Below are 27,558 nucleotides of genomic sequence, written 5' to 3' on the forward strand. Positions count from 1 at the left end.
CAGGCCAAACCTGGAGGGTTGGTAACCCTCTGTAAAGTGGATCATCGCCTGCGCACTAGGACCTGGAACCTCAAACCAGCTGAGCCAGGGCCACGCCCACTCTCTAGGCCCCGTCCCTACACGCCCGCTGTCAGCAATCGCCTCGCCCCCGGGTCTCCGCCACACTGATTGGCTACGCTCTTACCTGCGCGTTCCGGCCACGTTGTTGCTCTGAGCCAATCACTGAGCCCCCTCTCGTTGCGCGCTCCATTTACTAAAAAAAGCGCTGGGGGCGGGGCCTGTCACTCTGCTTCCGGGTTATTTTACTGCAGCACAAAAGGAAGAGGCAGTGGTGGTGAGAGTGTGAGTGGAATAAAGAAATAATTAATCATAATGTTATCAATGCTGGAGTTAATGACAATGTGAAAATACTGTAACCAATAGGGAGCTGGTTTCAGAGTTTGTAACTAACTACAGTAACCAATAGGGAGCTGGGTTCAGTGTTTGGATCTTACTACAGTAACCAATAGGGAGCTGGGTTCAGAGCTTGTAACTAACTACAGTAACCAATAGGGAGCTGGGTTCAGTGTTTGGATCTTACTACAGTAACCAATAGGGAGCTGGGTTCAGAGCTTGTAACTAACTACAGTAACCAATAGGGAGCTGGGTTCAGTATTTGGATCTTACTACAGTAACCAATAAGGAGCTGGGTTCAGTGTTTATAACTAACTCCAGTAACCAATGGGGAGCTGGGTTCCGAGTTTGTAACTAACTACAATAACCAATAGGGAGCTGGGTTCTGAGTTTGTAACTAACTACAGTAACCAATAGGGAGCTGGGTTCAGATTTTGTAACTAACTCCAGTAACCAATGGGGAGCTGGGTTCAGAGTTTGTAACTAACTCCAGTAACCAATGGGGAGCTGGGTTCAGAGTTTGTAACTAACTCCAGTAACCAATGGGGAGCTGGGTTCAGAGTTTGTAACTAACTCCAGTAACCAATGGGGAGCTGGGTTCAGAGTTTGTAACTAACTCCAGTAACCAAAAAGGAAGTCAAAAGCAAAATATTGTGCATTCTGCAATCTAAATTAAACACAGAGAATAAAAACAAAAAGCTACTGCGGATGCTGGAAATCCAAAACAAAAACAGAATTACCTGGAAAAACTCAGCAGGCCTGGCAGCATCGGTGGAGAAGAAATCAGTTAACGTTTCGAGTCTTCTGCCGAAGGGTCATGAAGACTCGAAACGTTAACTGATTTCTTCTCCACCGATGCTGCCAGACCTGCTGAGTTTTTCCAGGTAATTCTGTTTTTGTTTTAAACACAGAGAATGCTGGAAATACTCACAGGCAACACCTGCAGAGAGAGAAAACAGAGTTAATACTTCACGTCTGTGACCTACCATCAGAACTCTGACCTCAAACTTTAACTGTTTCTTTTCTGTTGCCAGATCTGCTGATTATTTCCAGCAATTTCTGTTTTTATGACTAATATGGAGCTGGGTATGGAGACTGTAACTACAGTGACCAGTAGAGAGCCTGGTACCCGCTGGGTATGGTGTCCTATTCAATACACCAGTCCCGCAGGTTTGAGCACTAATTGCAGAGTGCTCCCAGGTCCTGTGTTTGGATGCAGTCTCCAAGACTGCTCTGATAATCAGCTGAATGGTGCAGACTGGAAAATTAGAACCCAAACCAAAACATATACTGTTAGATGTGATTCCACAATTGGGCAACACTTGTTGAACAATCCTGAGTGTGCTAATAGTTACACTAATAATCACTTTAAGATAATCAATTGAGCTCATAACGTGTTACGTTAATGAATGCTGGAAACAAAAGGAATATGTTCAAGCCTCGAGCCTTTTTTGAATTACCCGGGAGCTTGGGGTAACTCCTGAGCTAATCAATCGGCTTGCCAACCAATCAGTATCCTTTTCTCCTGTAGTATAAATTGTTGAGATTGTTTGAAATTTGGCATTTATGCATTTGTCCTGATGAGTGCCAGATGAAAAGCTTCGGCAACATGTCTCTCTTTTCAGCAAGATTTAAATTAGATATATGAAGGGAACTGCTTTTTACAAAGGACAAAACAACAGAGTTCTTTAATATCGATTCCCTGGGCTGTGACTTTGATATTATCACAAGTGCACCTAAAAATACCCTTGCTGTTAGATTTGGCTAATGCTGATGACATGTTATTCAGTGCTCATCCCTGAGCATGCATTCTTTTTCAGCTGAGTAACTTGCTGGGCTAGATTGGGTAGAAAGTGGCAAGTTCCCTTCTTTCTGTTGGCCTTTTTTAAAATTTGGCAGATCGTACAGTCATTTTTCTGGCACAAAATGTTTCTTTGCTGCACAAAAATCCTCAACATTTTCCAGGGAATCAAGAGCTTGATGTAGTTGAGAGGAGCGGGTTAATTACCATCTCTGAGGATCCTTTACCCTGACAGGACTTGATCTGAGAAAGCTCAGCTGTGTGTGTGTGTGTGAGTGTGTGTCTGTGCATGTGTGCTGGAGTGCACGGGCATGGTGGCGCTGCTTCTGGACCTGTAATCCCAAGGTCTGCAGGGAAACATGGCAAGATACGAAACTAAATTCTGCTAATTTGTGGGCTCGTGCCTGAGAAAATGCACCCTCAGGGATGAGCAGTGAATTAGACTTTGTCGACATTAGTCAAACCTGAGAGCCAAGGTTTTTTTTAGGTTACAATTCTGACCATGTGAAGTGTTCATTCACAGCTGAGAAGGAAATGTCTGGACAGAGGAAGGGGAGGAGTGGGAGTGGCACTGAATACATGTTGGGCTGGAGTGTTAGTGTTACTGATTAGCAGATTGCTTTCTGTGCAGGAGCTTAGCGACCTCCCCCTGGTAGGTTTGAGGTTTTCTGATCTGAATTCCAGTCTTGTCAGCGTGGGTCTGGGCTGTTGCCTGCAGTTTTTCTCATTGTGTTTTACTGTACTTGTAGACTGCTGACTTTCCACCCGAGTTTAAGGATGATGCAGATTGAATCCCTCTTACACAGCGGCTATTCACATCCCCTACTCCGTGCCTGGCAGAGCTGTGCCTCTACCTTCACAGCAAGCAACCTCATCTACCCCATCTTTGTAACGTAAGTGAGGGTGGGAGGGAGTGTGATCCTGAAATTTTTATGATTAAAAAGAAATGGGAGTAAGGCAAATATTCACATGGAATAGTAAACCAAATCTGCTGTTCTATTGGTAATGTTAATGCTGCGATTGGTCTTGGAGTTCCAGTTAACTTGAGGCCCAGGACAGGTGCTGGCTCTGTGACATTGTCTAATTGACATTTACTGCCTATCTGTTTCAGTGATGATGCCAATGCCATCGAACCCATTGTCAGCCTTCCGGGACAGGCCAGGTAGGAAAAACTCTTCTACATAGCTTTCCTGGACGGGGGAGGAGGGGAAGGAGTGGGGAGAGGGAAGTGGAAAGTGTGAATCCTCGACTAATGGGCAGGTTTTGTTTCAGAGTGTTGGAGATGAAAGATGTTCCCCTGAAAATTGCATAAAGGTAAACTGCAGTTTTGGAACACTGTGTCTTGGGGATTGTCCCTAAATTAACATCTTTCCACAAGGCAACAAAGCATTATCTATTCCTCAACAACTCTCCCATCAACAGTTTCCAGCTGAAATGTTTTCTTTAGTACAGCATACTATCTGGAGAAGGTGTGGGGGTGTTGGTCCTCAACTATCCAAGGAGGAGTTTTCTTTGAACCAGTCCTATCAGGGTAAAGGATCTTGAGAGATGGTAATTAACCCCCTGCTCCTGATTCCCGGAAAATGTGTTGGAAGACGGTGTATATGCCTGCACAGGGAATAAATTTCACCAATTCTCCCCTCACAGCCCCTCACTCACATCACCCCTCCCTCACCCCGCCTGCCCCTCTCTCGTTCCCCCCCTCCCCCTCTCTCTCTCGCCCCGTGTTCTCACCTTCTCATCACTTGCTCTGTGACACTGCAGATGTAGTCTAACCAGGGCTTTGTATAGCTGTAGCAAAACTTCCTCCCCTTTATATTCCAGTCCTCGTGATATAAAGATCAACATCCCATAAGCTGTTTTGATGATGTTTTGTGTATCAAAATTTGGTGAGCTTTGTACGACTTTACCATGAGTCAGGGAGCAATGGGGTTTGTGTGTTCTCACTGTGGAAACGGTCTGCTGCTTATTAATGGCTTTGATGTCATATTGCTCAGTGAGGCTGTGAAAACCTGTCAGGAGTGGGGCACATGGTGTAGTAATGATCTTTGGATCAGTTAAATGGCAGGTTGTATGAAGGTGTCTCAGCTGGTGACTGTGTCTGTGTGGAAGTTGATATACCTTCACACTGGAGGGTCCCACGTGTGTGTCTGTATCTGTGTCTGTGGGTGTGTGTGTGTGTCTGTGTCTGTCGGTGTGTATGTGTGTGTCTGTGTCGGTGTCTGTGTGTAAATGTCGGTGTATGTGTGTGCGTGTGTCGGTGTGTGTGTTGGTGTCTGTGTGGTTTTTTTTGCTGGCTGCAGATAAATGTGGACAGTGACAAAGCAGAGCTTCCTTTCTCTCAGTCACAGTAACCATGGTGTTGGGCAACCTTATCCTGATCTCCAGAACTAGATTGTTTGCACGACTCGCACCTGATATGACACTGGTTCTCCTGATATGGATGTGATCCTGGGAGTTCACCCTAACTGCCCAGAGTCGGGTAAAGTGATGTGTGGCCAAGGCTACAGATTGTGTTCACTGTGATCTGGTGGCTTTCTCTGGTAATTAAATTAAAATGGATCCTATGACAGGCTGTTTCTGGGTAGTTCAGTAATCTGGATCAATATTGATAAAGACTGAAACTTACTCTGCAAATATACTTTAAATATTTCTGCTGTTGCAAACTAAGCTTCAAAGTAGCTGCTTTTCTTTACACAGACCAGGGTGACTCAATCCATCCCTGTTAACCTCCCTATTCTGGGGAAACCACCCCTCCCCCTCTTGTTCTCCTAGGGGAAACCGCTCTGCCCCCCTTCACTATCCTGGGGAAACACCCAGCCCTTGTTATCCCCGGTGAACTCCTCCCCCTCGCTCTCCCAGAGGAATCCCTAGCTAAAAAGGATGTTAAATGAAGAGTTTGAGCAATATTTTGTCCCTCATAAGGTCAACTTACAATACCAAACTGAACCCAATGTGGCAATCTCACAGCCAATTAAACATCTTGGTGCAGCAATATTGGGGAGTGGACACTAGGACGAAGGCACATTGTTGGGGCAGAGTGAAGCAAGTCTTCCTGTGTTCTGTCTCACCTGACAGTGCCAGCTACTGAAACTGGCTCACTGACACGAAGAGTTCCCTTTCCCAGAACAGACATCCCTCATTTCGACAGGTACAAAACTCTCCGGGGAAAATAGAGTGTTGAATTCCAAAAACCATAGACTTTTTTAGGCGTTTTGAATGGAGGAACTTTAATTCTCGTTAACCTGTTGTCATATGATCAGTATAGTGTCACTTTTGTTGTGTGAATACTGTAGATTTCAGACTGCAGGTTTAGAAGCTGTACTGGATGGTTTTCTGCTCACCACCCTCAGTGTGAATATAAGAAATAAGAGCAGGAGTACGTCAGATGGCCCCTCGGAGCCGCTCCGCCATTCAATAAGGTCACGCCTGATCTATTATTGTTCGTTCATGGGATGTCGCTGGCTAGGCCAGCATTTGTTGCTCATCTCCATCTGCCCCTTGGGAAGGTGATGGTAAGCTGCATTCTTGAACCGCTGCATAGATACATCCATGTCTCAGCTCCATTTTCCCACCCTCTATCTCTATAAACCCTCGATTCCACATAGCTTGACTCCCTTGCCTAACAAAAATCTGTCTAACTCAGCCTTGAATATATTTAATGACCCAGCCTCCACTGCTCTCTGGGGAAGAGAATTCCATGGGCAACAACCCTGTGAGAGAAAAAAATTCTTCTCCAGACAGCGTAGGCCCATTCTACTCAACCTCTCCTCCTAGGACAACTCTTACACTAGGCCTAGGGTGAATCTTCACCCTTTCTAAGGCACGTGTATCCTCCCTTAGGCACAGAGACTTAAACTGTACATAGTACTGCGGTGGCGTCTCGGCAAAATGCTGTATAATGCAGCAGGACTTTCCTATTCCTGTACTCCAATCCCCATTGCAATAAAGGCCAACATACCATGTGCCTTCCTAATTGCTTGCTGTACCTGCATTATAACTTTGTGTTTTGTGAACAGGGACAGCCAAATCCCTCTGAACATCAACATTTAATAGTTTCTTACTATTAAAGAAAAATTCAGCCTTTTCTTCCTTCCAAGGTGAATAGCCTCATCCTTCCCCACATTGTATTCCATCTGCCACATCATTGTCCACGTACATAACCTGTCTTTATCCCTTTGCAGACTTGGCCTGATTTTAACTCTGGGTAAGTGGATGGATTTTGAATGGGTTAAAATTGGGCCCTTTGTATCCTCCTTACAGTTTAATTTGTATCATCAGCAAACTTGGATACATTGCACTCGGTCCCTTCATCTAAGTCATTATTATAGACTGAATAGCTGAGGCCCCAGCAATGATACTTGCGTCACCCCACAAGGATGCTAATCTGAAGGTGACCCACTTATTCCTGCTCTGTTTTCTGTCCTTTAACCAATCCTCTATCCCTGCTAATATATTACCCCCAACCTCATGAGCTCTTCATTTGTGCAACAGCCTTTTGAAATTCCAAATATACTGCATCCACTGGTTCCCCCTCCATCGACCCTGCTTGATACAGCCTCAAAAAATCCTTAATAGATTTGTCAAACCCTATATCCCCTTTCATAAAACCATGTTGATTCTGCCTAATCATAATATGATTTTCTAGGTGCCCTATTAACACTTGTTTAATAATGGATTCCAGCATTTGACTAGCTGGCCTGTAGTTCACTCTTTTCTCTCTCCCTCCTTTCTTGAATAGTGGTGTTACATTTGCTACTTTCCAATCCACTGGGACCATTCCTGAATCCCAGGGACTTTGGAAGATCACAAACACTGCATTCACTGTCTCCACAGAACCTTCAGATGTAGGCCATCAAACCCAAGGGATTTTTCAGCTTTCAATCTCATTTATTTCTCAAATAGTTTTTCTTTACCAATATTAATTACTTTAAGTTCCTTCACATTAAGTGGGATGACTGTGCAGTGTATTTCCCTCTTCGTTTAAGCAAGGTTGGTGAGCTGGGTGTAGGCTCGGTGTAATCAGAGGGTATTTTTCTCAGTCTCACTGTGTGATTGTTCCCCAGGTACGGTGTCAATAAACTGGAGGAGATGCTGACGCCCCTTGTTAATGAAGGACTTGGTTGCGTGTTGATCTTTGGAGTTCCAGCCAAACTCCCTAAGGTAGGATTCAAAAGAACCACCCCTAAGGCTGAGCTAGCCGTGAGGAAGAGAGCCCCTAGATTTACACTGCATTGTACGGTGTACCTGCATACCTTCAGAAACAGCACACTTTGAACTATTGAGAGCTTGCTGAATCCTAAAAGAGAGAACAAACTTGCATTTATGTCGCACCTTTCACATCTCAGAATATACCAAAACACCTCACAACCCATCAGCAAGGCTTTTGAAATGTAGTTACTGTTCGTAATGTGGCAGCCAATTGGTGCACAGTAAGATCCCAATAAAAACATTGACAACAGACCTGTTCATCCATTTTGATGGTGTTACTTGAGGGATGAAAACTTAAATAAACATAATTTGAGTGCTGTTCCACAGACAAATATATTCTTTAAAGTGTTTCACAATGAATAATTCATAAATTATTTACTAAGGACAACTGAAAGCATCAAACACTACATAACTGGTGCTGTTTGTTTCAGTGCAGAGGTTTCGGGTCGATGTAGAGGACTATTTTCCTTGGAGAAAAAAGGCTGAGAGGAGATTTGAAAGAGGTGTTCAAAATCAGGAGGGGTCCGGACAGAGTAGCCAGGGAGAAACTATTCCCAGAATGAGAGGGCACAGGTTTGAAGTAATTGGCAAGAGAAGCAAAAACAATACGAGAAAAAATATTTTCAGGCAACGAGTGGTTAAGATCTGGAATGCACTGCCTGAGAGCCTGGTGGAGGAAGGTTCAATTGAAGCATTCAAGAGGGAATTAGATTGTTACTTGAAAAGGAAGAATGTGCAGGGTCACTGGGAGAAGGCGGGAGAATGGCACTAGGTAAATGCTCATTCGGAGAGCTGGTGCAGACATGATGGGCCGAGTGGCTTCTGCACTGTAACAATTCTGTGGGATAGTGTAGAGGGAGCTTTACTGTGTGTGTGTGTGTGTGTGTGTGAGAGAAGAGGATCCTTCAATTCAACAGCATTTTCGTGCAGGATTGAGAAGACTTTGATTGGGGGCACTGAGCAATACATTGAAGCTAGTGATTTGCTAGTAGTTGGTCTCAAAAGGCTGTCTTTTCTCCGACAGGATGATAGAGGGTCTGCAGCAGACGTGGAGAATAACCCAGCCATCCTGTCCATTAAAAAGCTGCGAAAGATGTTTCCAACATTGGTAATTGCCTGCGATGTCTGCCTCTGTCCGTACACTTCCCATGGGCACTGCGGTAAGCAAACATTGAGGCATAAAACTTTCTTTTACACTGACCCCAGGAGGGACCAAACCCCTCCTTACTTCTCAGCTCAATTTACAAAATGGGATGTTTCAAATGCACAGAGACAGAAGGTCAGCCTGAAGCTGGTGGACGAGGTCAGGCCAAGCCGGATTTTTTCTTTTTATTCATTCACAGGACGTGGGCGTCGCTGACTGGACCAGCATTTATTGCCCACCCTAATTGTCCTTAAGAAGGTAATGGTGAGCTGTGTGCTTGAACCGCTGCAGTCCATGTGGTGTAGGTACACCCACAGTGCTGCTAGGGAGGGAGTGCCAGGATTTTGACCCAGTGACAGTGAAGGAATGGTGATATATTTCCATGTCAGGGTGGTGAGTGGCTTGGAGGGGAACTTCCAGGTGGTGGTGTTCCCCATGTGTCTGCTGCCCTTGTCCTTCTAGATGGTAGTGATCGAAGGTATGCGTGGGTCAGACAGTGGCTGCAGTTGTATGGGGCTGTGGAGTGGGTGTGTGGCCTAGAGCCTCCTTGTGAAACCTTGAGGAGCAACTCCTGCACCTTCTTGCCTTCAATAAAACTTCAGATTAGATTTGTCAACTTTGCCTACCTGGAACTCTTTGACCCATGATCCCTTCCCAGCAGGTCTGGACTCACGAAAGCAGATTCCAGGCCCCTAATGGCCACCAGGGGATATGGGCAGGTAGTGGGCACTGGACTTTGGGGTAACAACCAGTAATGGGCTCTGGACCGGGGGTTAACAACAAGTAATGGGCACTGGATCTGGGGATAATGTCTCTTGGCTTGTTTATTCTAGGAATACTCCGGGAGGATGAGACATTGAACAATGAAGCAAGTTGCCAGAGGCTGACGGAGGTGGCACTCGCCTATGCCCAGGCAGGTGAGTGCAGAAACTGGGAGCAATGAACTATCCAAAAGTTGTTCTTCTACAATAAGGCAAAGCACAGAGCAGTGGGGGAATCAGGAAATCCCTCCTCCATCACACAGATGTTAACCTATTCACAACCAAAAAAAACCAATCACTTAAACAGAATGTGATCAAACATGACCCTTCACCTCTGTCTGCTGGAGATAAAGTGGGCCAAGCTCACAGGGGGTGAAAGTTCACCCTGTCTGCACATGTAATGAGCTTCAACAGCGTTGACCCAGTGGCTGGCATGGAGAGTGGAATTGGCAGAGCAGGCATCAGAGGGCGAACGAGGCTCATATTGAGTTGGTATAAAAGGGGATTCAACCTGAACCTGGCCAGTTATTTACTTTGTGCTTGATGCTGACAATGAAGCAAAACAATAAAAACACAGGCAGTTCCCAAACACTGACCTCAACCAAATCAAAATTCCCAACTGAATGATATTAAACATGTTCTCATTGCAGAGATCTGAATGTTCAGCCTTATGCCTGCTGCCAGACCTAAGCAGAGTAGAGACCCCTATGTCTGACTCTGCTGCACAGGCATGGCACTAGGCTCAGTTGAAATCTGAAGGATGCATTGACCCTCCTGAGCTGTCCCACGTTTTTATTGCTGTTTCAGTGAAATTCCCAGATGAGAAATTATTTGATTCACCGCAGTAATGTGCCCTAAATCCAACACGGGGCAATGCCATATTAGATTTAGTATTGACTAACAAGTCAGATTTTAGTTAAAAACCTAATGGTGTGTGAACATTTGTCTAATAGCGATCATAATCGTCATCAGCTCCTTGAAATGAGGAAGATGTCTGCCAGGCTTCACAATTTGAAGCTATCATAATATGATTGGATTCAATGTGTGTTTGAAAGAGAGAAAAATGAAAAAGCGACTAAGATTCTAGATTTAGGTAAGGCTGACTTCGATGCAGAGAGACAGAGACTGTCCACAGTAAACTGGACAAATCTGTTAATGGGTAAAACAACAGATCAGTGCATGATGTTCAGAAAATAATTTAATGTGGTACAAAATCTAAAGGACAAGAGCTCTGCTTACAAAAAAAACAGCCGTGGACAACTGAAGACATAAGAGACAATGTGAAATGGAAAGAAAAAGCAGACAGCAGTGGTTCAACAAGGCAGCTCATCACCACCTTCTCAGGGGCAACTAAGAATGGGTAATAAAAGCTGGCCTATCCAGTGATGCCCACATCCCATAAATGAATTTAAAAGAAAAATAATGCAAAAATAGTGTAGCTCCTTGCAAATGGGAGAGATACAAATAGCAAAGGATGACAAAGGAGATAATAAGTGCTATAAAAAAGGGACTACAAAAAGAAACTTGCAAAGGACATTAAAATCAGCAAAATATTTTCGCAATTCTATTAGGTAAAGTGGTCAGGAGCAATGTGGGCCCCTGGAAAACTGATAGCAGTGATATTGTCAATGAAAAGAAGGAAATGGTGAACATGCTGAATAATGACTGTGTCAGTATTTACAGGGGAGGAAGAGGTCAGCATGTCAGACATCCCAAGGAAATTAATATTGAATCAGGGACAGGGACTCAACAAAATGAACACTAGTAAAATTAAAGTAACGAAATAACGGCATGGAAGAGTGATAAATCCCGAGAACCATATGGACTGGAATTTTGCGGCCCCTGTGGTGGTAAAATACCAGGTGGGATGGCAGTAAAGCTGGGAGCCATGCCAGGGGTACCATTCCTGGTGCCTACCCATGCACCCCACTCGAATTTTACCAGTAGCAGGGGAGGTGCTGGGCAACCCGCACACTCCTGGGCCAATTGAGGCTCTTGAGTGGCCAATTAGTGGCCTCCTCCCGCCACCACTGGGATTTTTACCTACAGCAGGAGGAGGCTAACACCAAGTGTCCAGCCAGCCAGGGAAAACCTGGCAGAATGGGGGCCGGGCAAGTCTCCCGATGCCAATCAGAGGCCCCCCACCATGGGTATTCTCCCCACCTGTGTTTCCCCTTCTCCCACCTTGCCATGTTCACCCTGCCACCACCCCCCTTGCCAAGTACTGCTAACTTCATCCCGGCGAGACCCCAAACTTCAAGTTCAGCTCTATTGCAGCACGCTTCCCTCTGGGGCTGGCTGCAGTCTCAGCAGTGGCCACTACTTGCTGTGGTGTTGCTGGGACCAGAGTTGCTGGCCATCTGATTGACCAGCAGCTCCCGGAGACGGGACCTCCTCCCCAATCGGGGCCAACAAAATGGCTGCAAAACAAACCAAGGGAATTCAGCCTATTCTTTTTAAAGGAAGTGGGTGGAGTCATTTTTTTAATATTCGTTCACGGGATCTGGGTGTCACTGGCTAGGCCAGCATTTATTTCCCATCCTTAACTGACCTCCTTCAGAGGGTATTTAAGATTCAACCACACATTATTGTGGATCTGGAGTCACATGTAGGGCAGACCAGGTGAGGACAGCAGATTTCTTTCCCTAAAGGACATTAGTGAACCAGATGGGTTTTTTACAACAATTGACAATGGTTCCATGGTCACCATTAGACTTTTAATTCCAGATTTTTATTGAATTCAAAATCCACCATCTGCTGTGGTGGGATTCGAACCCGGGTCCCCAGACTATTACCCTGGGTCTCTGGATCATCAATCCAGTGTCAATACTACTATGCCATCGCTTACAAAGTAACACCATTTACAGAGTTCCCTCAATTTGGGAACTGTTCCTTTAGATTGGAAAGTCACTCTGTTATTTAAGAAATATGAGACACGGAAACCGTGTATAATTAAGGATAAGGTGACTGAATGTCTCGAACATTTTCAGCTGATCAGAGAGAGGCAGCGTGGATTTGTAAATTGCTATCAAACCTGAATTCAAATGGAATTCAGAGGTGAAGAAAGCAGAAAACATGGCAAATGTGAGGTCATCCACTTTGGAACAAAAAACGATAGAACAGGGACTTCCTAAATGGTGAAAAGCTTGAAACAGTGGAGGTCCAAATAGAGTTGGGGGTTCAGGTACATAGATCATTAAAATGTGCTGAACAGATACAGAAAATAATGAAGAGGGTTAATGGAATACTGGTTTCTATATCTAGGGGACTAGAATACCAAAGGGAAAGTAGTCATGCTACAGTTATACAAGCCCTGGATAGGCCACACCTGGAGTTGCTGAGAGCAGTTCTGGGCATCATACCGTAGGAAGGATATATTGGCCTTGGAGGGAGTGCAGAATGATACCTGGACTCCATGGGTTAAATTATGAGGAGAGCTCACATAAATTAGGGTTGTATTCCCACGAATTCAGGCAGTTAAGGGGTGATTTGATTGAAGTTTTCAAGCTATTAAGGGGGTGAAATAGAGTAGATAGAGAGAAATTAGTTCCACTACTCAGGGAGCCTAGGGCTAAGGGGCATAATGTAAAATTTAGAGCTAGACCTTATTATGACACAGCCAATGGGAAAGGCTGAGTTGTTCAAATCACGGAGGGAAACTTGAAACAACTGTCATAACCCATTTTTGCAATTTGTATGTTTCGAGATGCAGGCTTTGAATTCAACAGTAATAAGATCACTGAGTCTCACGAGGTTTTTTACAAAACTGAATTAAACATTTATTAATACAAGAAAAATTGTAAGCGCATACATATGTCTACAAAAATCCCCTAATTAATCTGACTCTCGGTTACACCCCCATTAAAGCAACAGTAAAACTCATAGATTTAAAAAGACACCTGGCAAAGCACAACCTGGACAGTTACATTCAAAATGAGTTTCTTTCAGCTGTGGGTCCTCGCAGACAGACTTGAAGTTTACAGGCTTGAGGCTTCTCACACTTGATAGATCTTAAAATGCCTCTGCCTTACACACAATCTCCTTTCTCCTTTATACATATCTTTCTCTTTGAATGTAAATTTTCCATTGTATCACTAGGCTTTTAATTTTACCTCTTCTATCAATAACATCCTTTGATTCCACCAATTTTATTAATAAGCTGAAAAAAATAAACACATTGCTTTGCTTCTTCTAGCTAGGTGCAAGATTTCACCCTTCTTTTGAATGCTTTATTTAAAAATGCAAATTGCCCCCAAGACACCAATGTTTCTAAACTTCCCCATGTTTATCTAAGTACCATTTCAAACCTGCTTCTTTCTATACATCAAAGCCTCTAGACCAGCTGGCTTTAATCCAATTCAGACACACACATATAGGCACTCATAGACACAGACACCACTAAACTCTATTTTAAAAAATAATTTCCAATAATATTATAGACATTAATCTTTTCATGACAACCTGTCAGGAATGAAATTGGGAAAGACTTCTACACAGAAAGTGTAGTCAATGTTTGGAACTCTTGGCCACAAGTGGCAATTGATACTAGATCAATTTTTCAATTTAAAACTGAGATTGATAGATTTTTGCTAATCAAAGATATTAAGGGATAGAATCACAGAATGTTTATAGCACAGGAGGAGGCTATTTGACGCATCATGTCCATGCTGTCTCTCCACCTGAGCAAATTAGCTCGGCCCACTCCCCAAGCCTTTCCCTGCAGCCCTGCAAATTCTCTCTCTTCAGGTGCTTGTTCAATTTCCTTTTGAAAGCTATGATTGAATTTTCCTCTACCACCCTCTCGGGCTGTGCATTCCAGATCCTAACCACTTGCTGCATAAAAAAGTTTTTCTTCATGTCTCCATCGGTTCTTCTGCCAGTCACCTTAAATTGGTGCCCTCTGGTTCTTGATGCTTCCGTCAATGGGAACAGTTTCTCTCTCAGTACTCTGTTAGACACCTCATGATTTTGAACACCCCTGTGAAATTTCCTCTCAACCTTCTCTAAAGAGACCAACAAGAGCGCTTCTCCAATCTAGCTACATATCTGAAGTCCCTAATCCCTAGAACTATTCCCATAAATCTTTTCTGCACCCGATCTAAAGCCTTCACGTCCATTCTAAATGCGGCGCCAAGAATTAGAAACAACACTCCAGTTGAGGCTGAACCAGTGTTTTACAAAAGCTTATCAGAGTAAGGTGGTCAGGAGACTGCGCCTGAGTGAGGCAGAGACCATGTGAGTAGCGTTAATGGTAGTAATCTGTCAATCAGCTGAAAGTAGTTGGTTCAATTGGTGTTAATTACTGTAGCAGGAAGTTAAACTAGCTAGTGACTCATCAAAGGGTGTATATAAGAGCGTGAGAGTCAGGCTTTTCAAACCACACAGTCAGGGTCATTAATATATAACAGGAAAAGCAAGAGTGAGGGGAACCTGAGAGAGAGTTCAGATTCGAGGGAAGCAAAACTAGTAACGGGAAATAGAAAAGTAAAAAGCAAAAATAGAAGGCAGACGAAGCAGAGGCAAGCATCAGATAAGATCAGAATAGAGAATAAAGTTAAAAAAGCAGAATTAAAAGCACTCTATCTGAATGCATGTAGCATTTGCAAAAAAGTTGATGATTTGAATGAACAAATTGTGGTAAGTGAGTATGATTGAATCACCATAATGGAGACATGGCTACAGGGTTACCAAGAATGGGAACTGAATATCCAAGGTTATTTGGCATTTGGAGGGATAGGCAAAAAGGAAAAGGAAGTAAGGTAGCACTGTTAATAAGGGACGAGATCAGTACGTTGGTAAGAGAGGATCTTCGATCAAAGGATCAAGATGGAGAATCAGTTTGGGTGGAGCTAAGAAACAGCAAGAGGCAGCAAACATTGGTGGGAGTTGTTTATAGGCCACCAAACTGTGAAGATAATGTTGGGCACGGTATAAATCAGGAAATTAGAGATGCATGTAACATTGGTAATACAGCAATTATGGGCAACTTCAATTTACACACAGACTGGGTTAACCAGATCAGCACTAATGCTGTGGAGGAGGAATTCCTGGAGTGCGAATGAGATGGATTTCTGTAGCAATACGTTGAGGAGCCAACTAGGGATTGGGCTATTTTGGATTTAGTGTTGTGTAAGGAGAAAAGGCTAATTAATAACCTTGCTGTAAAGGAGCCTTTAGGAAATAGTGACCATAATATGATAGAATTTCACATTAAGTTTGAATGTGACATAGTTCATTCTGAAACTAGGGTCTTAAATCTGAAGAAAGGAAATTATGAAGGTATGAGAAGCAAGTTGGCTATAGTGGATTGGGAAAATACACCAAAATATTTGACAGTAGACAGGCAGTGACTAGTATTTAAAGAAGTACTACACAGTCTGCAATATTCTTCTAAGCACAAACACCCAAAGAGAAAGGTAAATCAACCATGTTTAATGAAAGAAGTTAAAATTGCATTACATTAAAGGAAATGGCTTATAAGAATGCCAGAAAAAGTGGTAAGCCTGAGGATTGGGAGCAATTTAAAAACCAGCAAAGGAGGACCAAGAAATGGATTGAGAAAGGGAAAATAGAATATCAATGCAAATTGGCAAGAAACATAAAGGCAGGCTGTAAAAGCTTCTTTAGGTATGTGAAAAGCAAAAGGTTAGCAAGGAAAAATGTGGGCCCATTACAGGTGGGGACAGGAAAATTTTATAGTGGAAAACAGGGAAATGGGAGAGAAACTAAACAGTTATTTTGCATTTGACTGTGCAGGAGAAGATTCAGAAAATCCACCAGAAATGCTAGGCAACCAAGGGACTTGTGAAACTGAAGAACTAAAAGAAATTAGTATCAGTAAAGAGTAACTTGCAAAGCTAACTGGATTGAAGGTTGATAAATCCCCTGGACCAGATGAGCTTCATCCCAGAGTGTTAAAGGAAGTGGTTAAAGAGATAGTGGATGCATTGGTGGTTACCTGTCAAATTTCTATAGATTCTGGAAAGGTTCCTGTGGACTGGAAAGTAGCAAATGTAACCCAATTATTTAGAAGGGAGCGAGAGAGAAAACTGAGAATACAGATGTCAGTAATAAGGAAAATGTTAGAACCTATTATAAAGGATGTGATAACTGGGCATTTAGAAAGGAATGGTAAAATTGGGTAGAGTCAACATGGATTTAGGAAAGGGAAATCATGTTTGACAAACTTGGAGTTTTTTGAGGATGTTACTTGTAGCATAGATAAAGGAGAACCAGTGGATGTGGTGTATTTGGATTTTTAGAAGGCTTTTGATAAAGTCCCACACAGGAGGTTAGCAAATAAAATTAGAGTACATGGGATTAGAGAAACATACTAGTATGGATTGAGAATTGGTTATCAGACAGAAAGCAGAGAGTAGGAATAACCAGGTCATTCTCATGATGGCACACTGTTCCTAGTGGGATACTGCAAGGATCCATATTAGGCCCACACCTGTCACAACCTATATCAATGATTTGGATGTGGGGACGAATTATAATATTTCCAAATTTGCAGGTGACACCAAACTGGATGGGAACCTAAGCTCCTAAGAACCTAAGGAGGATGCAAGGAGGCTTTAAGGGGACTTAGACAGGCTAAATGAATGGGCTGGAACATGGCAGATGGAATATAATGTGAATAAATGTGAAATTATCCACTTTGGTAGAAAAAACAGAAAGGCAGGGTATTTCTTAAATGGTGAGAGGTTGGGAAGTGCATATATCTAAAGGGACCTGGGTGTCCTTGTTCATGAGTCACTAAAAGCTTGCATGCAGGTGCAGCAAGCAATTAGAAAGGCAAATGGCATGTTGGCCTTCATCGCAAGGGATTTGAGCATATGAGTCATGATATCTTGCTGCAGTTATATAGAGCCTTGGTGAGACCTCACCTAGAGTATTGTGTACAGTTTTGGTCCCCTTATCTAAGGAAGGAGATATTTGCCATAGAAGGAGTGCAACGGAGGTTCACCAGACTAATCCCTGGAACGGCAGGATTGTCTTATGAGGAGAAATTGAGGAGACTGGGTCTGTATTCCCTAGAATTTTGGAAGAATGAAGGGTGACATTGAAACTTACAAAATTCTTACAAGATGTGACAGGGTGGATGTAGATAAGATGTTTCCCCTGGATAGTGAGTCTAAAACCTGGGGACATAAACTCAGGATAAAGGGGCAGGCCACTTAAGACTGAGATGAGGAGGAATTCTCTACCCCTGAGGGCTGTGGAGGCTCAATCATTAAGCATGTTCAAGACAGAAATCGATAGATTTCTGGAGACCAGTGACATCAAGGGATATGGAGGTAGTGCGGGAAAGTGACATTGAGGTAGATGATCAGCCATGATCAAATTGAATGGTGGAGCAGACTCGACGTGGCCTATTCCTCCTATGTTCCTTACATTCCTTGCTTTTGTACTCTATGCCTCTATAAAGCCCAGGATCTCTCTGCCTTTTTGACCATTTTCTCAATCTCCCTACCACCTTCAATAATTCGTGTACACATACTCCCAAGTCTCTCAGTTTCTGCACCCACATTAGAATTGTATCCCTTATTTTATATTGCCTTTCCTTGTTCTTCCTACCAAAATGTATCACTTTACACTTTTTACATTAAATTTCATCAGCCAGGTGCCTACTCATCCCACCAGCCTATCTATGTCCTCTTCATTACCTCCTCAGTTCACAATGCTCCCAAGTTTTGTGTCATCTACAATTTTTGAAATTGTGCCCTGTACACCCAAGTCTAGGTCATTAATAGATCAAGGAAAGTAGGGGTCCTAACACCGACCCCTGGGAAACCCCACTGTATACCTTTCTCCAGTCTGAAAAACAATCACTGCAGTTTCCTGTCACTCAGCCAACTGCATATCTATGCTGCCACTGTCCTTTTTATTCCATAGGATTCAACTTTCCTGGAAGGCCTATTATGTGCCACTTTATCAAATGCCTTTTGGAAATTCAGGTACACCACATCAACTGCATTACCCTCAACTACCCTCTCAGCTACCTCATCAAAAAAATCGATCTAGTTCATTAAACAAGATTTGCCTTTAACAAATCCCTGTTGGCTTTCTTTAATTAACCCACACTTGTCCAAGTAATTGGTAATTTTGCCCCAGATTATTGTTTCTAAAAGCTTTCTCACTATCGAGGTTAAACTGACTGACCTGTAGTTGCTGATTTCATTCTTACAACCTTTTTTTTGAAGAAGACTGTAAGTTTGCAATTCTCCAGTCCTTTGGCACCACCCCTGTATCTAAGGAGGATGGGAAGATTCTGGCCAGTACCTCCGTAATTAACACCCTTACTTCAGTCAGCATCCTTGGATATATCTCATCCAGTCCTTGTAACTTGTTAGAAAAGCTGGCTGTACTTAAAGTTAATACCTCCACTTTATCAATTTTCAGCCCATCCAGTATCTCTACTACTTTCTGTTTCACTGTGACTTTGCATAGCATCTCCTTCTTTGGGAAAGACAGATGCTAAATATACATTTAATACCTAAGACCTCCATGTGCCTCCATGTGTAAATCGCCTTTTTGGTCCCTAAATGGCCCCACCCTTCTTCGTGCTAGCCTTTTACTTTTTACATGCTTACAGGAGACTTTTGGTTTCCCTTTTCTGTTAGCTGCCAGTCTCCCCTCATACTCTCTCTTTGCCTCTCCGGTTTCCTTTTTCATTTTCCCTCTGAGCTTTCTAGATTTAATCTTGTTCTCACTTTTATTACCAACCTGACACCTGTCATTAGTACCTTTTTTCTGCTTCACTTTATTCTTTATCTCTTTCGCCATTCAGTGAACTCTGGCTTTGCTTGCCCTAACTTTCCCCCTCATGGGTACCTTGACTGTACCCAAACTACCTCCACTTCGCCTGTACCCGAACTCTCTCCACCTCGCCTATACCCGAACTCTCTCCGCCTGGACTGCACCCGAACTCTCCCCACGTGGACTGCACCCAAACTCTCTCCGCCTGGACTGCACCCGAACTCTCTCCACCTGGACTGCACCCGAACTCTCTCCGCCTGGACTGCACCCGAACTCTCTCCACCTTAAAGGCAGTCCATGTTTCCGTCAAAGTTCTTTGTTTCTAATTTCGATCACACTGAAAATGGCCCTCCTCCAATTAATTATTTTTACTCTGGATTGCTTCTTGTCTTTTTCCATAGACAACCTAAACCTTACAGTATCATCAGTGTTCCCCAAATATTCCCCTATTTAAACTTGATCCATTGACCCATGATCCTGGCCTGGCAGTATCTCCTTCCTCACTGGGCCATTGATCATGAAAATTCTCCAAAGAACACTTACCCCTCTCTGTCCTTTATACTATCACTATCACAGTTTATATTAGGATATTTAAAGCTCCCCATTATCACTACATAGGATACACACATAGAATATAAGGCACAGAAAGAGGCCTAACCAGTCCATGCCAGTGTTTCTGCTCCACTCAAACCTCCTCCCATCTTTTCTCATTGAAATTTACCGTCATAACCCTCTAATCCTTTCTCCCTCATATGTTTGTTTAGTTTCCCCTTAAACGCATCTATACGATTCGCTTAACAAGTTCCACATTCTCGCCACTCTTTGGGTAAAGAAGTTTTTTCTGAATTCCCTATTGGATTTCTTGGTGGACTCTCATATTGACAGCCTTTAGTTATGCTCTTCCCCACAAGGGGAAACATTCCCTCTGTATCCACTTTTATCAAAACCTTTCAGAATTTTATAGACCTCCATTAGGTCACCTCTCAACTTTTCTTTTTTCGTTTCTTTTTAATCATTTAACCATCCCTAGCTGCCCTTGAGAAGGTGGTGGTGAGCTGCTTTCTTGAACAGTGCTGTTAGGAAGGGAATTCCGGGATTTTGACCCAGTGACAGTGAAGGAACGGCGATATATTTCCAAGTCAGGATGGGTGAGTGAGTTGGAGGGGAACTACCAGGTGGTGCTGTTCCCATCTATCTGCTGCCCTTATCTTTCTAGATGGTAGTGGTCGTGGGTTTGGAAGGTGCTGCCTAAGGAGCCTTGGTGAGTTCCTGCAGTGCATCTTGTAGAGTAGAGCAGTGCATCTTCTAAAGTAAAGATACCCAGCCTATCAATCATTTCCTGATATATATACCCATTTATTCCAGGTATCATTCGTCTCCACACCCTCTCCTATAAGACAACAACAACTGCACATAACACCCTAATTGCAGCCTAACCAAGATTCAAGATACCGGTTTAGCATAACTTACTGATTTTTCAGTTCTATCCCTCCAGAAATAAAGCCTAGTGCTTGGTCTGGTTTTTTATGGCCTTCCTGACCTGTGGTGGAGATTTTAATGATTGATGTGTTTGTACTCCAAGATCCCTTTGTCCCTCTACTTCATCTAGACTAGCACCTTCTAAGTAATAAGTGACCTCCCCATTCGTCCTACCAAAAATGTATCACCTTGTATAGGAACATAGGACTGAGGATCAGGAGTAGGCCATTGGGCCCTTCGAGTCTGCTCTGCCATTTGATAAGCTCATGGCTGATCTGATTGTGGCCTCAACTCCACCTTCCTATCTGCGCCCACCATAACCTTTGACTCCCTTGTCAGTCAAAACTCTAACTCAGCCTTGAATATATTCAATGACCAAGTCTGAGAATTCCACAGGCTCATGATCCCCTGAAAGAAAAAAAATTCTCATCTCCTTCTTAAAAGGGAGACCTCATCATTAAACTCTGTCCTCTAGTGCTAGTCTCCCCCACATGAGGAAACACCCTCCCAATATCCACCCTATTAAGTTCCCTCACGAACTTATATGTTTCAGTAAGATCACCCCTCAATCTTCTAAACTCCAATGGGTAAAGACCCAATCTGTTCAACCTTTATTCATAAAATAAGCCCTTCATCCCAGGAATGAGTCTAGTAAACCTTCTCTGAACTGTTTCTGACACAAATATATCCTTCTTCAAATAAGGAGACCAAAACTGTAAACAGTGCTCCAGATGTGGTCTCACCAAGGCCCATTATAGCTGCAGCAAAACTGCCCTACTTTTATATTCCATTTCCCTTGCAATAAACGCCAACATTCAATTTGCCTTCCTAATCACTTGCTATACCTGCATGTTAAATTTTTGTGATTCATGTACCAAGACACCCAGATCCCTCTGTACCACCAAGTTCTGCAATTTCTCTCTATTTAATTAGTATACTGCTTTTCTATTCTTCCTGCCAAAGTGCACAAGTCCACATTTTTCCATCTGGAAAATTTTTGCTCACTCACTTAACCTTTGCAGTCTCTTTACCTCCTCTTGACCCCTAACTTTCCTACCTATCTTGGTGTCATCGGTAAATTTAGCTACCATTCATTTAGTCCCTTCAACTAAGCCATTGATGTAGATTGTAAATAGTTGAGGCTCCAGCACTTATTCCTGTGGCACTCCACTAGTTACAGCTTGTCAACCTGAAAGAAACCTATTTATCCCTACTCCTACTTCCTGTTAGCTAACCAGTCCTTTATCCATGCTAATATGTTACTCCTAACACCATGAGCTCTTATTTTGTGTAGTAACCTTTGATGAGTCACTTTATCAAATGCCTTTTTGAAATCTAAGTACACCACGTCTACAGGTTCCCCTTTATCCACCTTGACTGTTACCTCCTCAGAGACTTCTAATAAATTCATTAAACATGATATCGCTTTCATAAAACCATGTTTACTCTGCCTGATCCCATTATGATTTTCTAAGTCTAACCTAACTAATAATGGATTCTAGCAATTTCCCTAAGACAGATGTTAGGCTAACTGGCCTGCAGTTTCTTGCTTTCTGTCTCCCAACTTCCTTGAATAAAGGTAGGTTGTTATTTACCAATCTGCTGGGGCTCTAAGGAATTTTGGAAGATTATAACCAAAGCCTCTACTATCTCTGCAGCGATTTATTTTAAGACCCTGGGATGCATGTCATCAGGTCCTGGACACTTCTCAACCTTTAGGTCTAATAGTTTTCCCAGTACCTTTCCCTTGGTGATGGTGATTGTTTTAAGTTCCTCCTTGCCTTTCATTTCTTGATTTTCACTATCTTTGGGAAGTTTTCTAAGTCTGCTAAAGTGAAGACAGACACAAAATACCCATTCAACGCCTCTGCCATTTCCTTGTTTTCCATTGTTAATTTCCCAGACTCATTCTCTAGAGGACTGCTCACTTTAGATACTCTTTTCCTTTATAAATACTTGTTGAAATGCTTACTATCTGTTTTATATTACTAGCTAGCTTTCGCTCATACTCTTCTTTCTCCCTCTTAATTTTTTTTAGTCCATTCTTTGCTGATTCTTAAAATCTGTCCAATCCTCTGACTTACCACTAATCTTTACAGAATTGTACAGTGTTTCTTTCAATTTGGTACTATCCTCATCATCCATGGCTGAATAAGGAAGTTGCATCCTTCTCAAAGAGTCTTTCTTTCTCACTGGGATAAATCTTTGCTGAATGTTATTAAAAATCTCCTTAAAAGACTACCACTGCATCTATACTGTTTTACCTTTTAATCTAGTTTCCCAGTTCACTTTAGCCAGCTCTGCCTTCGCACCCTTATAATTATCTTTATTTAGGTTTAAAACACTAGTCTTAGACCCACCCTGCTCATCTTCAAACTGAATGTGAAATTCTACCATGTTATGATCGCTGTTGGCTGGAGGCTCCTTTACTATGAGGTTATTGATTAATCCTGTCTCTTTGCTCATTACCAGGCCTAGAATAGTTAGCTCCCTGGTTGACTTTAGAACATAGTGCTCTAAGAAATTGGTGTGAATACACTCTATGAACTCATTTTTCAGGCAAGATTTGCCAATCTGATTCACCCAATCTACATGTAGGATAAAGTCACCCATTATTATTGCACTATCTTTCTTACATGCCCCAATTACTTCTTCCTGTATACCTTGTCCTACCATGTAACTACTGTTAGGGGGGCCTATAAACTACTCCCACAAGTGACCGCTTACCTTTCCTATTTCTTATCTCTCCCCAAACTGATTCTACATCTTGCTTTTTCGAACTAAGGCCATCCTCTCAATACTGTACTAATGTTGCCTTTAATTAAGAGAGCTACACCATCACATTTTCCCAGCTTCCTGTCTTTCCAAAATGTCAATTACCCTTTCAATATTCAGATCCCAGCCTTGGTCACCTTGCAACCATGCCTCTAATGGCTGTCAAGTCATACATATTTATTTCTATCTGTGCTAACAATTCCTCCATTTTGTTACGAATGAATTGCACATTCAGATACAGAGCCTTTTAATCTATCTTTGTACCATTTTTACAATCCCTGACCTTATCTGTTGATGTACTTTTAAGTTTGTATGCTCTGTCCCTTTCTATCACACTCTGTTTATCATTTCCCAAATTGCTACCCTGCTCTATTACCTTGTCATGTCCCTTTAATTTATCACCTCTACTCTCGTATGATCCCTTTCCCCCAATATTTAGTTTAAAGCCCTCTCTACTGTTCTAGTTATATGACTTGTCAGAACACTGGTCCCTGAACGGTTCAGGTGAAGGTGGTGCCAACAGTACAGCCCTCTTTTCCCCCAGCACTGATGTCAGTGCCCTATGAATGGAAACCCATTTCTCCCACACCAATCTTTGAGCCATGCATTTAACTCTCTAATCCTATTTACCCTACCCCAATTTGCTCATGGCTCAGGCAGTAAACCAGAGATTATTACGTTTGAGGCTCTACTTTTTAATTTGGCCCCTAGTTGCTCAGTATCCCTAAGGAGAACCTCTTTCCTAGTCCCGTCTATGTGGCTGGTACCCACGTGGACCACGACAATGGACCCTCCCCTTCTTCCTGCAAGTTCCTCTCCAGCCCAGAACAGATGTCCCAAACTCTGGCACTGGAAAGGCAACACAGCCTCCTAGACTCATGCTCTCGGCTGCAGAGAACTGTGTTTATTCCCCTGACTATACTATCCCCTTTTGCAAGTTTACTCATGTCCTTCTGTAATATGTTGCAGTCCTTCTCAGTATTGACACTCCACCCCAGTTTGATGTCACCACCAAATTTAGAAATTGTATTTTTGATTCCAAAGTCCAAATTGTTAATGTAAGTTGTGAATAGCAGTGGCTCCAGCATTGATCATAAGGCGGAGAGAGAGCGAGAGAGAGAGTCGGGGAGGGAAACGCAGAGAGAGAGAGAGAGTCGGGGAGGGAAACGCAGGGAGAGAGTCAAGGAGGGAAACGCAGAGAGAGTCAGAGAGGGAGGTGGAGAGGGAGAGAGAGAGTGATTCGGGGAGGAAAACGCAGATAGAGAGAGAGAGAGTCAGGGATGGAGGTGGAGAGAGAGAGTCGGGGAGGGAAACACAGGGAGAGAGTTAAGGAGGGAAACGCAGAGAGAGTCGGAGAGGGAGGTGGAGAGGGAGAGAGAGAGTGATTCGGGGAGGAAAACGCAGATAGAGAGTCAGGGAGGGAGGTGGAGGGAGAGAGTCGGGGAGGGAAACGCAGGGAGAGTGTGTCGGGGAGGGAGGTGCAGAGAGAGAGAGTTGGGGAGGGAAACGCAGGGAGAGACTCAAGGAGGGAAACGCAGAGAGAGTCGGAGAGGGAGGTGGAGAGGGAGAGAGAGAGTGATTCGGGGAGGAAAACGCAGATTGAGAGAGAGAGAGTCAGGGAGGGAGGTGGAGAGAGAGAGTCGGGGAGGGAAAGGCAGGGAGAGAGTTAAGGAGGGAAACGCAGAGAGAGTCGGAGAGGGAGGTGGAGAGGGAGAGAGAGAGTGATTCGGGGAGGAAAACGCAGATAGAGAGTCGGAGGGAGGTGGAGGGAGAGAGTCGGGGAGGGAAACGCAGGGAGAGTGTGTCGGGGAGGGAGGTGCAGAGAGAGAGAGTGTCGGGGAGGAAAACGCAGGGAGAGAGTCAAGGAGGGAAACAGGGAAAGAGAGAGAGTCGGGGAGGGAATTGGAGAGAGAGAGAGTTGGGGAGGGAAACGCAGAGAGCTGGGGAGGGAAACGCAGGGAGAGAGTCAAGGAGGGAAACGCAGAGAGAGTCGGGGAGGGAAGGAGTGAGTGCGAGTCGGCAGATGGTGAAATTTAAGACTCTGTTGTCCTTTTGCAGCAAGTCTGAAATTGGTATCAGATTCGCATCTGCACAGGAAGGCTGTTGGTTTGTGAAGGCCTGCTGAAACCCATCCTCACGTTGTTCACTCTAGGTGTTTTACTTCGTAGTTCAGTTAAACAAAGGGAAAGGGTGTTGTCGTAAAACAAGTGAGGGAACTTAATGTTACTGAGAGATTTTACATGCTCAAATGACAGGCTAAGCATTCCATTTCTGTTCAGACATCTACGTAACTTAATGTCCCTTCACTCCTGTTATAATCCAGCCCTGTCAAGGAAGTGCCAGAGTCTCCTCTCTCTGATGAGGACTGGGCACCGCAAGTGTCTTCGACCATGGTCCTTGACATCTTGGAACTGGGCTCATAATCCTAATAAGGAGGTGATGGAATGTGCTGGCAAGTAGGCAAGGATTATCCAGACAGGACGGTGAATGCCATCAGTGTAATGAGATTGGATGATCTCAGTTCAGCTCTCAATGGACATAAATCCATTGCACAAATTCCTATCATTCAGTATGAACACCAAATAGAGTCAACATGTGTTCCATTGGATAGAGAAGCCCAGTTATTAAAACATTTTAATTTGATTGTCTGAACTTGGATGAAGATCTAATCCTCCAATTGTGTACACATTCCTTTTTGACTACCGAAGGCAGCCTCGCTATCCCTGTTTTTTTAACAATTATGCTAACAACGGATTGTATTGTCTGTTTGAGTCTCCCCTCAGATGAAAAGGTTCCTCGTGTGTGACTATGAATTTACATGTGGTCTTGTTTCAGGATGTCACATTGTAGCTCCCTCAGATATGATGGATGGCAGAGTTGGATCCATAAAACAGGCTCTCGTCTCCAATGAACTGGGAACCAAGGTAAAGCTGTACTCAGAGTGCACTGGAGCAAAGTCTGGGCTGTCGACTATTGCTTACCTCTACTTCTGGGATTTCTCTTCCGGTGAGGTGCAAATTCCAAACATGAGGATTTATTTCTGTTGATCTATGATGTTGTTTCTTCAATATCTACCTGCCGTCTCCTCTCCTGAACAGCATAAATTTTCCTGAGGTAAAGTCATAGAGCCTTCCAGTATGTCATAAAGTAAACATTCTCCAACTTACAGCTTGGCAATGATGGCCTGGTAAATCTGATGAACCCATCGTTCACTCCTGCAAAACACAATGGTGCTGAGAGATGGTAATTCTGGCCAATTAGCCCACTTCCCTCATCCAATGGTACTGAGCCTAGTGTTAATATCCCCAACGTGACCCCGGCTGAGAACGCACCTCAACACTGACACGATTGAACCTGTGGCCTTAAGGTTTGTTTTTGATTTAGTATGCTGATCAAGACATGAGGATGGGAATGAGGGGGAGAAGTCATTCGGGATGGGTGGACAGGTGTTCAATGGGGATGGGGTGTCGAAATTTAAAATCTGTGTGAATGGTATTGGATCTTTAACACTGTTGTTTGATGTGTTGTCTTGTAGGTTGCAGTGATGAGCTATAGTGCAAAGTTTGCTTCCTGTTTCTATGGACCTTTCCGGTGAGTTCCAGCACGTTAAATCTCAGTGTGGCTTGGTGTAGGCTTGTGTTGGTCTGTGCGCAGCAGAGTGGAATGGTGTGGATCTGTGCGCTGCAATGTGTGTTGGTGTGGGTCTGTGTAGGTCTGTGCACTGCAGTGTGAGTCTGTGTGGGTCTGTGTAGGTCTGTGCATTGCAGTGTGGGTCTGTGCACTGCAGTGTGGGTCCGTGTGGGTCTTTGCGCTGCAGTGCGGGTCTGGTTTTATTCATTCATGGGATGTTGGTGTCACTGGCTGGACCAGCATTTATTGCCCATCCCTAAACGCCCTTGAGAAGGTGGTGGTGAGCTGCCTTCTTGAGCTGCTGCAGTCCATATGTTGTAGGTACACCCACAGTGCTGTTAGGGAGGGAATTCCAGGATTTTGACCCAGCTACGGTGAAGGAACGGTGATATATTTCCAAGTCATGTAGTGTGTGGCCTGGAGGGGAACTTCCAGGTGGTAGTATTCCCATGTGTCTGCTGCCCTGGTCCTTCTAGATGATCGCAGTCATGGATTTGGAATGCCATGTGGAATGTGAATCCTGCAGGTTGTGGGAAATCATGCAGATACAAAATGCCCTCGGTGACTACATCTGCAAGAAGTGTCACCAGCTGCAGGAAACT

General features: G+C 43.6%; 1 protein-coding gene across 2 annotated transcripts in view; it reads left to right on the top strand.

Annotated features, from left to right (window-relative positions):
* The first annotated feature begins 312 nt into the window (after positions 1–312).
* The window catches only part of alad (aminolevulinate dehydratase), a 49,882-nt gene continuing 22,636 nt past the window's right edge, over positions 313–27,558 (top strand). Inside the window, exons 1-8 of one of the 2 annotated variants that reach the window (XM_078550450.1) lie at positions 313–342; positions 2,944–3,087; positions 3,306–3,356; positions 7,261–7,357; positions 8,430–8,565; positions 9,383–9,466; positions 26,162–26,250; positions 26,862–26,917. In XM_078550450.1, coding sequence (XP_078406576.1) covers positions 2,972–3,087; positions 3,306–3,356; positions 7,261–7,357; positions 8,430–8,565; positions 9,383–9,466; positions 26,162–26,250; positions 26,862–26,917 — 629 coding nt within the window. In that variant the 5' untranslated portion in view covers positions 313–342; positions 2,944–2,971. Of the gene's footprint in view, positions 343–2,715; positions 2,847–2,943; positions 3,088–3,305; positions 3,357–7,260; positions 7,358–8,429; positions 8,566–9,382; positions 9,467–26,161; positions 26,251–26,861; positions 26,918–27,558 lie in introns of those variants that run through there. The other variant, XM_078550449.1, reaches the window with a different exon arrangement.

This window comes from Cetorhinus maximus, chromosome 10 (genome assembly GCF_964194155.1).
Source record: "Cetorhinus maximus chromosome 10, sCetMax3.hap1.1, whole genome shotgun sequence".
Classification (NCBI taxonomy): Eukaryota; Metazoa; Chordata; class Chondrichthyes; order Lamniformes; family Cetorhinidae; genus Cetorhinus; species Cetorhinus maximus.